General features: G+C 36.9%; 1 protein-coding gene across 7 annotated transcripts in view; it reads right to left on the bottom strand.

The window, feature by feature from the left end:
• Positions 1-15,098, bottom strand: part of LOC145460426 (uncharacterized) — a 39,524-nt gene extending 24,426 nt beyond the window's left edge. The window contains exons 1-8 of one of the 7 annotated variants that reach the window (XM_081445238.1): positions 14,252-15,092; positions 5,798-6,085; positions 5,400-5,510; positions 3,415-3,522; positions 3,184-3,282; positions 2,534-2,764; positions 2,079-2,189; positions 964-1,098 (exon numbers count right to left, since the gene is read on the bottom strand). In XM_081445238.1, coding sequence (XP_081301364.1) covers positions 964-1,098; positions 2,079-2,189; positions 2,534-2,764; positions 3,184-3,282; positions 3,415-3,522; positions 5,400-5,510; positions 5,798-6,085; positions 14,252-14,972 — 1,804 coding nt within the window. In that variant the 5' untranslated portion in view covers positions 14,973-15,092. Of the gene's footprint in view, positions 1-963; positions 1,099-2,078; positions 2,190-2,476; positions 2,765-3,183; positions 3,283-3,414; positions 3,523-5,399; positions 5,511-5,797; positions 6,086-14,251 lie in introns of all 7 variants that reach the window. The other 6 variants (XM_081445240.1, XM_081445237.1, XM_081445241.1 and 3 more) reach the window with 6 other exon arrangements.
• Between the last annotated feature and the right edge of the window lie 546 nt (positions 15,099-15,644).

Raw genomic sequence — 15,644 nt, 5'->3', positions numbered from 1 at the left:
GCCACTCCATTCGTAAATCAGTTTGCGATGCGAGCAATCCATTCATATAAAATCAATGTGCAGTGCATATACACAAGAGTGGAGGTTATTGGTGCTGAAATTAATGCAAGCAACTATACTGGGCCGACTTCCGTTTTATTTGAAACAACAGCCGAATTTATCTTGGAACTGCCATTTCAGTGCTACTGTATTTTCTCAATTAATAACCCTTTTTAAAAAACCCCTTAGGTTTTGTTTCAAAATTGGCCCGGTTGGCCCAGGCATATTTTATTCTTACATTCCTACATTTTAGCCAAGGCTAAGAGGAAAGGCAGCTCTGGAGACGACAATATGGCTTTGTATATCCAACGAAAGTTACAACCAGGATATCTTTTTGTCGTCAAACGAAAAACAAGAGAAGCCTATAACCAGTGTAACTTAAGTGGCACTTTATGACATTTTGGTGGCCCACTGACGATCACATTAAAAGGGGTTTATTCACTCTAGTCCTGACTTTCGTTTCATTTTATTTACATTTAGAAAACAGTCCTAAGAAAATACACATGCTGATTGGTTAAAAATCGTGTTCCTATAACTCGATGGAAACACAGAACTAGCATGAGCTGTTGAGGTAATGATGGTGTGAGCAAAGAGAATTTACATTTTGATGATCAAAGTAAACAAGTTGTTTTTCTTTTTTTGTCGTGGTCTTTTCTAGAAGAAATAGAAAACATGTTGTCCGTGTTTCTATCGAATCATAGAAACACTTGTGAAAGGTTGGGAGAGCTCAAAAAAGCTGTGGAAACACTCGCCTGCGGCTTGTGTTCCCACAGCATTTCTCATTCTGCCAAAATTCTACTCGTGTTTCTAAAACTCGATAGAAACATGGTACAATGTGTTTTCTATTTCTTAAGTAATGTTATATTATTCTATGTAAATACTGTCTAGGCAAGCCATAAGTGAGTTAACTAAAACCTAGTGTACCTCTGTCAGAATTAACTTCTGAAGTCTGCCGGCTGACAGGACTGCAAGAATCTTCTTCAAATTCACTTAGACTAAAATTACTACTAGTTGCTGGCCCATAACTTGGAAGACATCTCTGGCTTGGTCTCCGACTTGCTGCGACATAAAATTTAAATCTTTATATTCACGTACTGCCAAATGCTTTTATTACTTTAATCAAGTTTGTGAATATACTTCAAAGACAAGTCTATCTTAGCTTTTTAGATTTGAAGATGTTGTGCTCTCCAAACTCTCAAGTGATGAGATCAAGATTTCTATTTAAACAATAGAGTGTTTCTGTCGAGGAACTATCAGCTGATAGTTGCCCCACAGAAATTTGATGTTCTTAAAACAAATATTTGCCCGAGAAGCAATGCTTCGAGGGCAAATATGCTAGTTTTAAGAACATCAAATTTCCAAGGGGCAACTATAACAGCGATAGTTCCGAGACATAAACACTCTATTGTCTTTATTGTTCACCACTAAATTTTCTTCTGTGTGCCAGTTCAAAAATCATATCGAATTATTTTCAACTTTGTTAGATGAAAGCCGTGGAAGCCAAATGTAAAATTTAAAAAGGAAAATAAACAAAACCCACTTAATACAATTTCATTTGTTTATTGTTTTTATAAGCTTGCTTGTTTACAGAAAATTTTTCACGGACGAATACTATCCATCCAGGTGTTTTCCTGGGATAGGCACTATGGACTGAAAGTGTCTCTCCATGGATGAACACTATCACGTCAAGTGATCAATTTAAACCATTAAGAATTGGAGAAAATTTAGCGGTGAACTATAAGAGGTGATAGATGATGAGGCACAAAGCTGAATCAACTATCACCTCAAAGAAATCAAGAGCGAATAATCTGATGACTGTTGTCATAGAATTCTAACTTAAATTTCCGTCAAATAACCATTTCCCATTCTTTCTTTACATTGCACTGAACGTACACGTACCACTTTACAAAAATTGTCCAGACTGAATTGTGGTTTGTAATTTGCTGTTGTGTATGCAAGCTCTGGTACGTTTGTGTTGTTTTGAAAGTCACGAAACAGTGAAATCAATTTTCTTAATTCTTTTAGTTTTTCACTCAAACCTTGTTCTGCCAGATCTCTAGGTTGTTTTCCTCTCTGACTGGTTGCTGAGGCTGTTGCTTTATCAGCTAAAACAGTCAGATCTGAATCCAGTTGCCTATCCCCTCCAATTGCTGTGAAAAGTAAGACATTCAACAATACGAATTATAATAACCCTTTAGTACCCGTAGAAGTTATATTATTTACACGTTTAACATGGCTCAGGGGGTTTAAAATGTTGCATTTTAGTATAGCCTCTGCAGGTACATGTAATTACAATGACAGTGTTCAGCTATAGTCTTGACTTACATTGTATTTTGTTTAATGTTACTAATAATTTTTTCAATATATTTTCTACCACTTGATCATGAGAAAAACATACACTCAGTTACATTAAGTGTATTTCTGAACCTGGGTGTACCTCTGTCAAAACTAGCTTCTGAGGTTTGTAGACTGACAAAATCCTCTTCAACTTCACGTCCACTGCAAGTTGCTGCTGCCAGAGGAGTCCTTGCCTCTGGCAGATGATTTTGCAGACCTCCTTGTCTCCTCTGTCGCAACTCACTGGCAGAACTTTGTACTTCACAATCAGTCTGCTGATCCCTCCTATCAGTTGAGCCATTAGTGACTCTCTTGTTTGGTTGCTTTCTACTACCTCTAAACTGTGACACTGATGACCATGCATTTTCAAATCTCACAGGAGTTGCTCCTGTCAAAATAGTCATAAAACAACCCCCAAAAAATGATTATTAGTGAGGGATTTTAGAATGTTTGTGGCCAACTGTGTACTGCAGGATAGGTATTACAGGGTTTTGACATAAGGGGCCAGGCACTGGGCAAATTGACAAGCTGTATATGAAGAGAACTTTGTACCCAGAGGCTGCTTCATCAATATTTTAATAACTGCAGATGCGGTCTCCTGCTATTTTCAAGTGTGTTAATTAAACAGTCCTTAAAAATAATTAACAGCTTTTTTTAAAATTAACTAAACCATACTTTTGTTTGTTTAAGTTAGTATGTGTTATTTCTCATGTATCTTCAAGTCAAAAAGTAAACGGCCCAATGATAAGCATGCATAACAGACATCCTTTCACCTTGGTTGAAATTCAATCAATTATTTATAATTACCTTGAAATGAAGTTGGCCCATCACTCAAATCTTGTGAATCCAACAAATCCCTGTGTTCTTTCCCCCTCTGATCATGAGCGATTCCTGAAGCTGAATTATCTGATAAAACAGTCAGACTTCAGTTAACTAGCTTATATCTAATCTGTCTTCTTGCATAACTGTATATCTTTCTCTTCATCAGTAGTTAAATCAGTTATTTACATTGAAATGAACTTTGATCATCACTCAAACCTTGTCCTGCCAGATCTCTAGGTTGTTTCCCTCTCTGACTGATTGCTGAGGCTTTTGTTCCACAAAAAACAGTCAGACCTAAATCCAGTTGCCTGTCCCCTCCAATTGCTGTGAAAAGTAAGACATCAACAATAGTAGAATTATTATAACCTTTTAGTACCTGTATAAGTTATAGCGAAGCACCGGAGGCCCAAAGGGCAGCCAAGCGGAGCCCCATACCCATATCGGAAAGAAAAGAAAACCCGTGAATAATTGATTTTCTAATATGGTTATCATGGCTAACAGCATTACTCATGGGCATGTGCGCACGATGACAATGGCAGAATCCTGCAAGATGGTGGCCATAATCCATGCAGCCTTGGTTTACAATGTACTTCTTTGATATTGGACATCCATGTTATGGTCAATTGACACCTGTTTAGAGCTCATCAAAATCATGTGTTGTTTTTTAAGGTTAACCACTGACCAAGTCCTGGTTTTTGGATTGGATTGCAGGCTCATGTCAGGTTAACTTATTGTAATCAGGGTGGGATTGTTTGTAAGCCAGCCAACCCAGGATTAAATGTTAAACGAAGTATAATTTTCTTTTGTATTCCAATGTTTTGCACTGATTTTGCTTTGTGTTGTCTGAGTTTAGTCAAACTCAAAACAGAAGGACAAACAATAAAACCAGAAAACCTCACTGCAAAGTTACAAAACTCAAGTCAAAATTATCCCTTATCCTGGGTTAGCTTAATTGGGCTTTGAACAACCTGCCCAAGGAGCTCCGCTTTTACGTTTGGCAAAATCTAAATATTATTTTTACATGTCTAAGATGGCTCAGGGGGCCAAAAAGCAAAATCCACCGATCAGAGAGGCTTTTGTGCTGGTGCAGTATTGAACTAAATTCTTGCACAGAAATTCCCACCAAGAAGTTCCACATTTTCGTGGCCAAAACGCAAATCCCGCTGAGGGTTCGTTTAACCTGATCTTGAGATAAACTACTTCAAGGTTGACCCTGGAAGCAAGTACTGCTCTAAAACTATTGTGAGCCATATCTAGTTAAAGTTTTGATATTTATTACGACCCAATCTCAAAAGTTTGGTATGTTGAAATGAGCTGTGAAGACGAAATCCCAGCTAAACTACAATCAGGCAACCACAGACTTAGAATCGAAACTGGACAACACTGCATCCCTAAATTACCTGAATCTCTTAGGATTTGTCAATACTGCCACTCTAACCAAATTGAGGACAAAAACCATTTGTTATTTCTTTGTGATCGTTATAAAACTATTAGGCAACAAATGACAAGTGACATTGTACTAAAATACCCATCATTCGATCTTTTGAACAATACTGATAAAACTCTCTTCCTATTTAATAATGTCGATTCATTTATTTGTAAGAAACTAGGTTATTTTGTATATGAGGCATTGCATATACGAGAAACTTGTAATCCTATTTAATTTAATGTGATTAGTGGTATTGTTATCTTTATATAATTTCTTTCTTCTATATATTTTATATATTGTTATCTTAGGTAATACCATCCATATACATGGCAATACCAATAAATTCTTGTTGTTGTTGTGTTTATCTATAAACATGCCGTTCATGTATAGACGAACTGGAGCTTTTAATGGTGACGACTTAAGCCACATGCTCTTAAACGTGCTTTATAGTTTATAGAAGAAAGATAAGATATTTGTTGACTTTCGTGTGTGTAGCTTCTTTGTCTTGAAATTTCTGCATTATTTTAATCAGAAGTCCATAGATAGGATTACCTCTCCCAGTCCTTATTTTACAAGGGTAAACATTCAGGACCATGTAAAATCTATTTACATTGTACTGAACGTACAGGTACCACTTAACAAAAATTGTCTAGACTGAATTATGGTTTGTAATTTGCTGTTGTGTATGCAAGCTCTGGTACGTTTATGTTGTTTTGAAAGTCACGAAACAGTGAAATCAATTTTCTTAATTCTTTTAGTTTTTCACTCAAACCTTGTTCTGCCAGATCTCTAGGTTGTTTTCCTCTATGACTGGTTGCTGAGGCTGTTGCTTTATCAGCTAAAACAGTCAGATCTGAATCCAGTTGCCTATCCCCTCCAATTGCTGTGAAAAGTAAGACATTCAACAATACGATTATAATAACCCTTTGGTACCTGTATAAGTTATATTATTTACATGTTTAGGATGGCTCAGGGGGTTTAAAATGTTGTATTTTAGTATAGCCTCTGCAGGTACATGTAATTACAATGACAATGTTCAGCTATAGTCTTGACTTACATTGTATTTTGTTTCATGTTATTAATAATTCTTTTTAAGATATTTTCTACCACCTGATCATGAGAAAAACATACACTCAGTTATTCTAAGTGTATTTCTGAAGCTGGGTGTACCTCTGTCAAAACTAGCTTCTGAAGTTTGTGGACCGACAAACTCCTCTTCAACTTCACCTCCACTGCAAGTTGCTGCTGCCAGAGGAGTCCTTGCCTCTGGCAGATGATTTTGCAGACCTCCCTGTCTCCTGTGTCGCAACTCACTGGCAGAACTTTGTACCTCACAGTCAGTCTGCTGATCCCTCCTATCAGCCGACCCATTAGTGACTCTCTTGTCTGGTTGTCTTATACTACCTCTAAACTGTGACGGTGATGACCACTCATTTCCACATCTGACAGGAGTTGCTCCTGTCAAAATATTGTCATAAAACAACACCCAAAAAATAATTATTAGTGTGGGATTTTAGAATGTGGCCAACTGTGTACTGCAGGATAGATATTACAGGGATTTGACATAAGGGGCCAGGTACTGGGCAAATTGACAAGCTATATATGAAGAGAACTTTGTACCCAAGGGCTGCTTCATCAATATTTTAATAACTGCAGATGCCCTCTCATGCTATTTTCAAGTGTCTTAATTAAACAGTCATTAAAAATAATTAAAAGCTTTTGTTTAAAATTAACTAAACCATACTTTTGGTTTGTTATAGTTAGTATGTGTTATTTCTCATGAATCTTCAAGTCGCAAAGTAAACGGCCCAATCATAGTTTGCAAAAACAAAATATGTTCTGCATGAAAGCCAATACTATGAGAAAAGATGGCAAAGCTTGACATCCAGTATCATTTCTCCACACATTCTTTAAAAATCTTCCACTCTTATTTCTGCAAGCCTTAACTATTCACTAATAGCATAATAAATTACAACATAATATTAAAAAAAAAACCACACATAATAAATTATAATGCATAATTTATATTTTTAATACGTAAAAACCATTCTACTTCAACAAATAAAATCAGGTTAACAAGAATCCCAGAGGACTAAGAACTAAAAATTTAATTTGATTAATAACTTAAAAACAAAGTCCTACAGATGACTAACACGCCAGTTATGCATGCATAACAGACATCTTTCACCTTGGTTGTAATTCAATCAGTTATTTATAATTACCTTACAATTAATTATCTCTAGCTTAGAAGTTTTTGAAGCACGACTACGAACTGCAGCTTTCTTCATTGAAAGCAATCCCAATGGCAACTTGGCAGTCCCTAGCCACTTACCTCGGGTTCCAAAGGATAGGAAATGGAAACCTCCAATGTCAAGGTACCCAGAACTTGAACTATTTTTAGCTAATGTACAGTGTGATCTTATTAATCCTGAGAACATTAGACAAGCTAGAGATAACCTTTCTAAAAAAGAACGGGTGGCGCTTTAAGAACTTAAAAATTCTAATGTAGTGATTTGTATACAAGACAAAGGCTCTCGATTTGTATTAATTGATGAGAAAGAGTACGAGGAAAAAATGTTTGGTCAGCTCAACAACCAGTTACATTATAAATCTTTGCAATCGGATCCTACCTCTAAGCATTTGGCATTAGTAGAGAGTTGGTGTTCTAAATGGCTAGGAAAGGGTGAGATTTGTCCTGAAGCAGCTAAGTGGGTTTTAAATAAAGAAGCGAGACCAGGAGTTGTCTTTGGAAATATCAAAACGCACAAAACGGGCAACCCACTCAAACTTATTACATCCTGTTGTGGCACGGAAAATTGAAAACTTATCGGCCTTTACAGAATTCTATTTACAACCACTTGCCCAAAAATTACCGTCGTTTATTAAGGACACCAGCGATCTGCTTAACAAAATAGAAGATCTAAATACAAGCGGCCCCTTTCCAACTGGCACCTTACTGGTCTCGTGGGACGTAGTTTCAAGGTTTCCTAACATCGATAACAAACTCGGCCTCACTGCAGTAAGGAAGGCTTTGAATGCTAGAGAAAACAAATTTCCATCCACGACTTGCATTTTAGAAGCCGTAAAAATTTGTTTGAAAAGTAACCATTCTGTTTTTAAGGAAAATTTCTTTCTTCAAATCCATGGCACAGCTATGGATCCAAAGAATGCTTGCAGTTATGCCGATCTAGCCATGGGCAAAATTGATCTCAAAGCTAAGTTTTCTGGTCCAATAAAGCCGTCCTTATAGTGGCGATATTGAGATGATGTCTTTGATCTTTGGCAGCAAGGCCTTCCTGCCCTACATCAATTTACAGATTACATTAATTCTCTGTACCCTACTATTAAATTTGAGTTAGTTTTTTCTGAACATGAGCTTCACGTACTGGATCTTACTTTATATCTTATCGATGGGTTTATTAAGACAGACGTCTATTCCAAACCTACAGACAGTCACTTATGTCTTCCACCTTCTAGCTGCCATCCTAAGCATGTTTTCAAGGCTGTTCCTCTTGGAGTCGCCACAAGATTAAAAAGAAATTGCTCAGAGGAAATTTTTCTCGCTGAGAGAACAGCTGAGTACAAAGGGTACCTTGTTAACCAGGGTTATCCCTCTAAATTAGTTTCTGATCAATTCTCCAAAGCCTCTGCCATTCCTAGAAATGACTTACATAAGACTCGTGGAAAGGAAACGAAGAAATTATTTCCATTTGTGATTACATTTAATCCAAATTTACCCGATGTGGGCAACATAATCAGAAAGCATTTGTTCATTCTACAATCCAACCCCAAATTAAAAGAACGTTTCCCTCTAAGTTCTATCATACCATCTTTTCATCGATCAAAAAATCTCAAAGAATTATTGGCACCATCTCGTTTCAAAACTGTTGAAGAGGGACAAATAATTCATCAAAACAATGGTTGCTTCAAATGTGATAGGAATAGATGCGATCTATGTCGAAATTTCTTTGTTGAATCCAAATCATTTCTTAGTTTTCAGAGAGGCAAAAAATACACCATTCATTCCAGGCTTTCTTGTGATTCAAAAAGTGTAATTTATTTGGCTTCTTGCAAGAAATGCCACTTGCAATACGTTGGATCTACCACTACCGATTTTAGAATTAGGTTTCACAATCATAAGTCTGCTATGCTCACAAACAAAACAACTTGTGAAGTGGCAATACATTTTAACAAAATCCCACACACTCTAGATGACTTTTCGTTCCAATGTATTGATCAGGTACAGTCCCTAAACAACTCTGAGGAGATCGATAGGCTTCTAATTACAAAAGAGGCTTATTGGAGTGCTCAGCTGTTCTCTTTGGCACCCCATGGCTTAAATAAAAGAAAGGAATTTCATTTGAAAAATATAATTTGTTATAATTAATTAAATCCTCTCCCATATTGTACGTTATTGATTGATCGTTGAAAGGCCCTTTTCTTGGATTTTGTCAGCCTTTTAGGTGTTGATTAGACTCAAAGGCCCTGTCAAGGGATCTTATTATGATAAATATTATTTAAGGGCCCCTCTAGGGATTTTGCTGCTAATTTACCCTTTCAGGCTCCAAAGGCCTCGTTTTGGGATTTTGTTACAGCTGATGTTTTCAGTTATATGTAGGGGAGTGTTTTACTTTTTCCAATGCTTGCCGCATTGCCTCTTCAGTTATTTTATTTGTTTTAGCCAGTTTGGTCTTTTAGTTTTTAGCTTTTATCTCTCATACTCTGCCGATTATTTTCATAGTAGTTTGTTTTTGATTTATTCAATATTTTTTCGTTTTGTTGATTTTGTTTTTTGTCCTTTGTTAATTTTACACCACTTTCTGCTCTTTCACGTGATTTTGTACTTTTATTAGTTGTCACTTGTAATTACGTAATCACTAGCACCTTAATCTTATTTAAAGCTTGTTTTTATTCAAAAGTTGTAATAACTGAAGGTCTCTGACCAAAACGTTTTTATTAAATTTTTTAATCTTTTTTACATCAGAAGCTGTCCGTCCTCACAATCTTTTCACTTTCTACTATATACATGTATATATATATATAGAACAGTCAAGAGTTGGTCTCTTCACCTCATCGTACACTAAACTATATATATATATATATATATATATTTATTTATTTATTTATTTATTTATTTATTTTAAAGTGAGAGCGTAGAACACACTCTCATAATCTCTGATTACTACTAGTGTCTAACCTAGACCGTTACAAACATAGGCACCCAAGGCGTGCAAGAGTTTTTTTTTTTTTTGTGAAGTCTCGGAGATAGGAGCATTCATGGAGTTGTTTACAGTTGTAATGATTTGGTTAATTCAACAAGTTATTTTGGTTGCAGTGTACAGCAAGAAAGAAACTGGGAATTTATGATGTACATACGATGTTACATCAGTAATGGTAAGATAGCTAAATAGTAAGCCATAAGATGTTTGACTGAACAAACTACAGTAATCTGACACGTCTCCAGATTAATGTAGATACCATCTTATTTTTTTTCTTTGATTCATTCTTTGGTAAAACCCACACTGTGATTGGTGTGACACATGCACATGCATGCATAACTCCCTCAGTCACTGATCACATAGCCCTTCCAACCCCAAGAGGAATTTTTGCTCAAAAATACTCAAGTTAAGAGACATTTTCGCATTTTATACGAGTCGTAAGTTTACCCTTTTTACACGACACAACACAACAACACTACTTCACCAAAAATTTAAAGAAAGAGAAAAAAACCTCTCTGACACACTGAAAGTCTGATTTAATTAAATTTCACTTTAACTTGGTGCCACGCAGTCTTCAAAGAACATTTGAGCAGTTTTCATACTTTTTACCTTTAAAAATATCGGACTGAAAAGAATGTCATAAAATGCCCATCTAATAAAAATAAACTGCTACCGCAGAGACGTAAAAACCGTCCAGAAATGAAAGCTTTTTTTGTTTAATATCCTGGGAACAACAGCTGATAACTTGTCAGCTCTAATTGAATTTACTCCCATATAAAAAACAAAAGTGTTAAGTTACCATTTGTAACTAAAGATAGCAAACATCTCGTGGGAACAAGTGGTGACAATTCTTCAGCTCTAATTGAATTTACTCCCTTGTGAAAAACAAGAGTGTCAAATCACCCTTTGTAACTAAAAAATAAAAATATCTCGTTATATTTGCATGCAACAAGAACAAAACAACCGTCAGCTGCACTTACTATTGTAAATGTTAGAACTGTTTCAAATCTAAATAATCTCGTCTCCTCGAAAACATGTCCTAAGAACTAGAAGCGACAATTCGTGAACTCTAATTAAATTTAATCCTTGTGAAAAACAAAAGTATCAAGTTACCTTTGTCGCTAAAAATAAAAATATCTCATTGCATTTTCATATTAAGAACTCACAAACTGTTTCAAACCTCAAGGCTCATCTCATTGGTAACCAAAATCCCCAGCCTAACCCACAGAAAATGTCGAAGTAAACCCAATATAATTTTTATGAATACTTCCTCCTCGTTTATAGAAGAATAAATATGGCTGTTCTAAATTGTGTCAGGATCAAATCTTCTCACATACCATTTACCTTTGCAACAAGAAATTTGATTGGCTGTTTATAGTTGTTCCAATCTGATTAGCGTGACATACATACATCTCTCACTCACTCACTCACTCATCCATTGACCCGTCCATAACATACCCGACGCGCTGACTAAGAGGTATTTTTTTTACCAAAAAAATAACTCAAAAACAAGTGTTAAGTTACCATTTGTAACTAAAAATAGCAATATCTTGTTTTGTTTGTTCAAACATTTCATGGGAACAAGTGGTGATGATTCGTCAGCTCTAATTGAATTTACTCCCTTGTGAAAAACAAAAGTGTCACGTTACCACTTGTAACTAAAAATAGCAAACATCTCATGGGAACAAGTGGTGACGATTTGTCAGTTCTAATTGAGTTTACTCCTTGTGAAAAACAAAAGTATCAAGTTACCCTTTGTAACTAAAAATAAAAATATCTTGTGCCATTTGCATACTACTAACTCACGAACTGCTTCAAAACTTGAGACTCATCTCGTTCATAACTAGCCACCATTACACTGAATGTTGTGCACTCTAAAACAACCAAATGTATGTATCTAACTGTCACACTCCGCTCCAAACCGGACTAAAAATCACAAACCGGCAACATACATGTCAATCTTTATTTTTCAATTACCAAAGTAATTCTAATCAACAATGATTTAGATAAACATATACAGGCAAAAACTAACGATAGACAAATCCGACGTTTCAGCAACATCTTGGCACCATTGTCAAGGGAAACTAATTAAATATGCAATTTCAAGAGTAACTAAGAGTTCAGAGTTACTAATTTGCATAAGTTAGACAAAGACCTTAGCGCAAACTGAGTCTGATTGTACATTTAAACACGGTCGTAATTGTTTAATGAGTAACATCTCATTAATGAGACAATCAAACTTGTTGTGGCATTTTTTCAACATGCTAAAACAATTGCGAAGGTCATCCGGAATCCTGCCTGCGTGTATATTATCATAGTGATTGCATACTGATGAGGTCTTGCTTCTATGTCCGTCAACGTGTACGAACAGATGGCCAGGGGTGTAACCGACATAACCAGCATCGCACAGGTCACACTTGAAGTTATACACAACACATTGTTGATCAATGAGCTGAGGCTTAAGTTCGCTTGTCGGGAACTCCTAGGCAATCTTGTGGCTCATAAACACTGGTTGAACACTAGTCTGCAGCTTCACACTGAGATCTTTTAACTGTGTCTTCACGATATTAGCAGACTCCTGGTCTTTAAAGGGTATGACAACCCGAGTAGTGTTTTCTGTCATAGATCTGGACCATAATGAGGGCTGGTCAGCGACCTTTAAATTTAGGAAGGTTTGAACAGTGGAGTCAACAAGGTGCTTGGGATATTTCAGTTTAGAGAAAACAGACTTCAGTCATTCGCACTCCTCAGTGAAGTAGGACCATGACGAAGACAGGTGATGTGCACGATCGAGCATAGTTGTCAATAGGCCACACTTGTACCTATTATCAACATGACTGTCAGCTGTGCTTCCCTTTCTCGGTACTCAACTCCTAAACAGAGCGCCCCGTATTGAAACTAAAGTGTTCGTGAAGCCAACAAACAGTGGCCTGCTCCTCCATTACCACAGTCATGTCGATAATAGGTGCAGGCACAGCATATTGACAACTATGCTCGATCGCGCACATCGCCTCATGTCAGTTACACCCATCACATCATGTCAGTTACACCCGTGGCCATCTGTTCGTACGCGTTGATGGACATAGAAGCAAGACCTCGTCAGTATGCAATCACTACGATAATAGACACACAGGCAGGATTCCGGAAGACCTTCGCAATTGTTTTAGCATGTTGAAAAAATGCCTCAACAAGTTTGATTGTCTCATTAATGAGATGTTACTCATTAAACAATTACGACCGTGTTTAAATGTACAATCAGACTCAGTTCGCGCTAAGGTCTTTGTCTAACTTATGCAAATTAGTAACTCTGAACTCTTAGTTACTCTTGAAATCGCATATTTAATTAGTTTCCCTTGACAATGGCGCCAAGATGTCGCCAAAATGTCGGATTTGTCTATCGTTAGTTTTTGCCTGTATATAATTACCAAAGTCCTTATGTTTAATACAATAAAATGCCCAAGACTTCATATACCTCACTAGAGTTATCATGAACGAAAACAATTTCCTTTTTCTCCTACTGCAATTCGTGCTGGTTATTAATGTCAAAAAGCGAAAACCCTGATAACATTGAAGAGAAAAGATTTAGTTTCATTTCAAATGTATCTTCTCATTCCAGTGGTAAACAAGAACCATTATAATTGTAAAATCGTCACAGAATAATATCTTTTTGCTCTGTTGACCAAATTAATTGTAGTCTCTGCTTTTCACAGTGAAACTTGTCAATGGATGCTGACATTGACTACACGCCCAGAACACTTACTACGAACTCTGCAGCAATATTTAGGTTTCAATACAACATGCAAACGATTTGAACCTGGTCGCAACCTCATCAAATTCCCAGTAGTGCATTATCCGCTCCCCTAAAATACAATTGTTCTTATCATTCAAATCTTAAACCTAGTAGTAGAGCAGCTAAGACTCATTTAATTGAAAACTTTATCTAATGGGACAAGTTCACCCTTCATTGAATGCTCATAGTTATATGCCAAACACTATTTTTCTTTGACTAATTATCCAATTGCAAATGTTTATCAAACCCGCCCACAAAATCCTCGCCTCAGAAGATGTTGAAATAAGCCCAATACATAAATAATTCCTCCTCTTTTATAGAAGAATAAATATTGCCGTTCTGAACTGTATCAGGATCAAATCTCCTCATATACTATTTACCTTCACAACAAGAAATTTGATTGGCTGTTTATAGTAGATCCAATCTGATTGGTGTGACATACATACATCTCTCACTCACTCCCTCACTCACTCAACCATTGACCAGTAACATACCCGACGAGCCGACTAAGAGGTTTTTTTTTTTTTTACAGAAAAATAACTCAAAAATGTATAAAAAAAAAAACAAGTTAAGGTAATACCAAATTGTACCTCGAATAAAGACAAATAAACCTACCTGAGGTTGTCAATGCATGTGAAAAGAAAATGGGCGAAACTTTATTTCTGGAGGTAAGGGCACCAACGGCAACTGCCGCGCCATCGACCTCTGTAGTAATTGGAGCTCCGAGGAGCTTTCGAGAAGAATCTTGCCGAAATGCACGAAGAGAATGGTGTCCGTTTTCGCTCTCCAACAGTTTGTAAGGTTTTACAACATGTTGCATTCCGAATTCCTCTACAACATGGCAATATAATTCACATCCCTGATGCTGAATTCCTTTTGTAAATGGCCGATGATTCACAAGACCGGACCTTGATCTTCGATATTTGCTTAATTTACCAGGGTCCAGAGGAATGATAACTAAACCGGAGGTACGAAGAATTTTGTCCGCCGCGTTCACAACACTTGCCAATTCAAGTGGTTTTTTGTCGGTTGAATCTAATCTTTTAAAGGACAGCAAGTAGCCTTCTAATTTATCAGAGGGAATAACCACTTCACTTGTAACGAAATGATTTTTCCTCTCAAAATTGGGAAACAAGTCCTTGACAAGGAATCCTGTTCCTTCAATTGAAGCTCCTTGACGTCCACCGAGCTGTTTGCGGATGGCACAAACTCCAAGCTTGCATTTCTCCTTTTCTTTTTCTTGTTTCGTAACTTGCCATCTAGTTGACACCCCGTTAAACACCTTTTGTGCGGGTCGAAGTTCTGTTTGCATGGGACATGCTTCCTCTCCATCCATCTCACCAGTGAAGACTTGATCAATGATTGTTATATTATTGTAAGTTCACATTACGTTCCACTTCACACGGCCGCGATTTGCTTCCACAGCGGCAACCGCCAACAGGCTCATCTCCCATAGCAACGTCCATAGCAACGAACCAGGTTAAAATCGAATAACAAGATAGGTAGGTCATGTATGGGGACATATATTGTACCGAGATATATGTTTCATATATGCTTTATATGCTTGAGATACTTTTCTTACTTGACATGCTTGACTTACTTGAGGTGCTTGTCTTACTTGAGTTTCTTGACTTACTTGAGATGCTTGACTTGCTTGAGATTCTTGTCTTACTTTAGGTGCTTTCCTTACTTGGGGTGCTTTCCTCGCTTGAGGTGCTTTGCTTACTTGAGGTGCTTTGCTCGCTTGAGGTGCTTTGCTTACTTGAGGTGCTTTGCTTACTTGAGGTGCTTTGCTTACTTGAGAATCTTTGCGTTCTTAAGGCTCCTGACGTACTTGAGGTACCTGACTTACTTGAAGTGCTTGACGTACTTGAGGTGCTTTGCCTACTTGAGGTGCTTTCCTTACTTGAGGTGCTTTGCTTGCTTGAGGTGCTTTGCTTACTTTAGGTGCTTTGCTTACTTGAGATGCTTTGCTTACTTGAGGTGCTTTGATTACTTGGGGTGCTTT

Source organism: Orbicella franksi, chromosome 11 (assembly GCF_964199315.1).
Source record: "Orbicella franksi chromosome 11, jaOrbFran1.1, whole genome shotgun sequence".
In the NCBI taxonomy this organism is placed as follows: domain Eukaryota; kingdom Metazoa; phylum Cnidaria; class Anthozoa; order Scleractinia; family Merulinidae; genus Orbicella; species Orbicella franksi.
The sequence above is the reverse complement of the archived record's forward strand: the minus strand, read 5'-3'. Positions and strand labels throughout refer to the sequence as shown.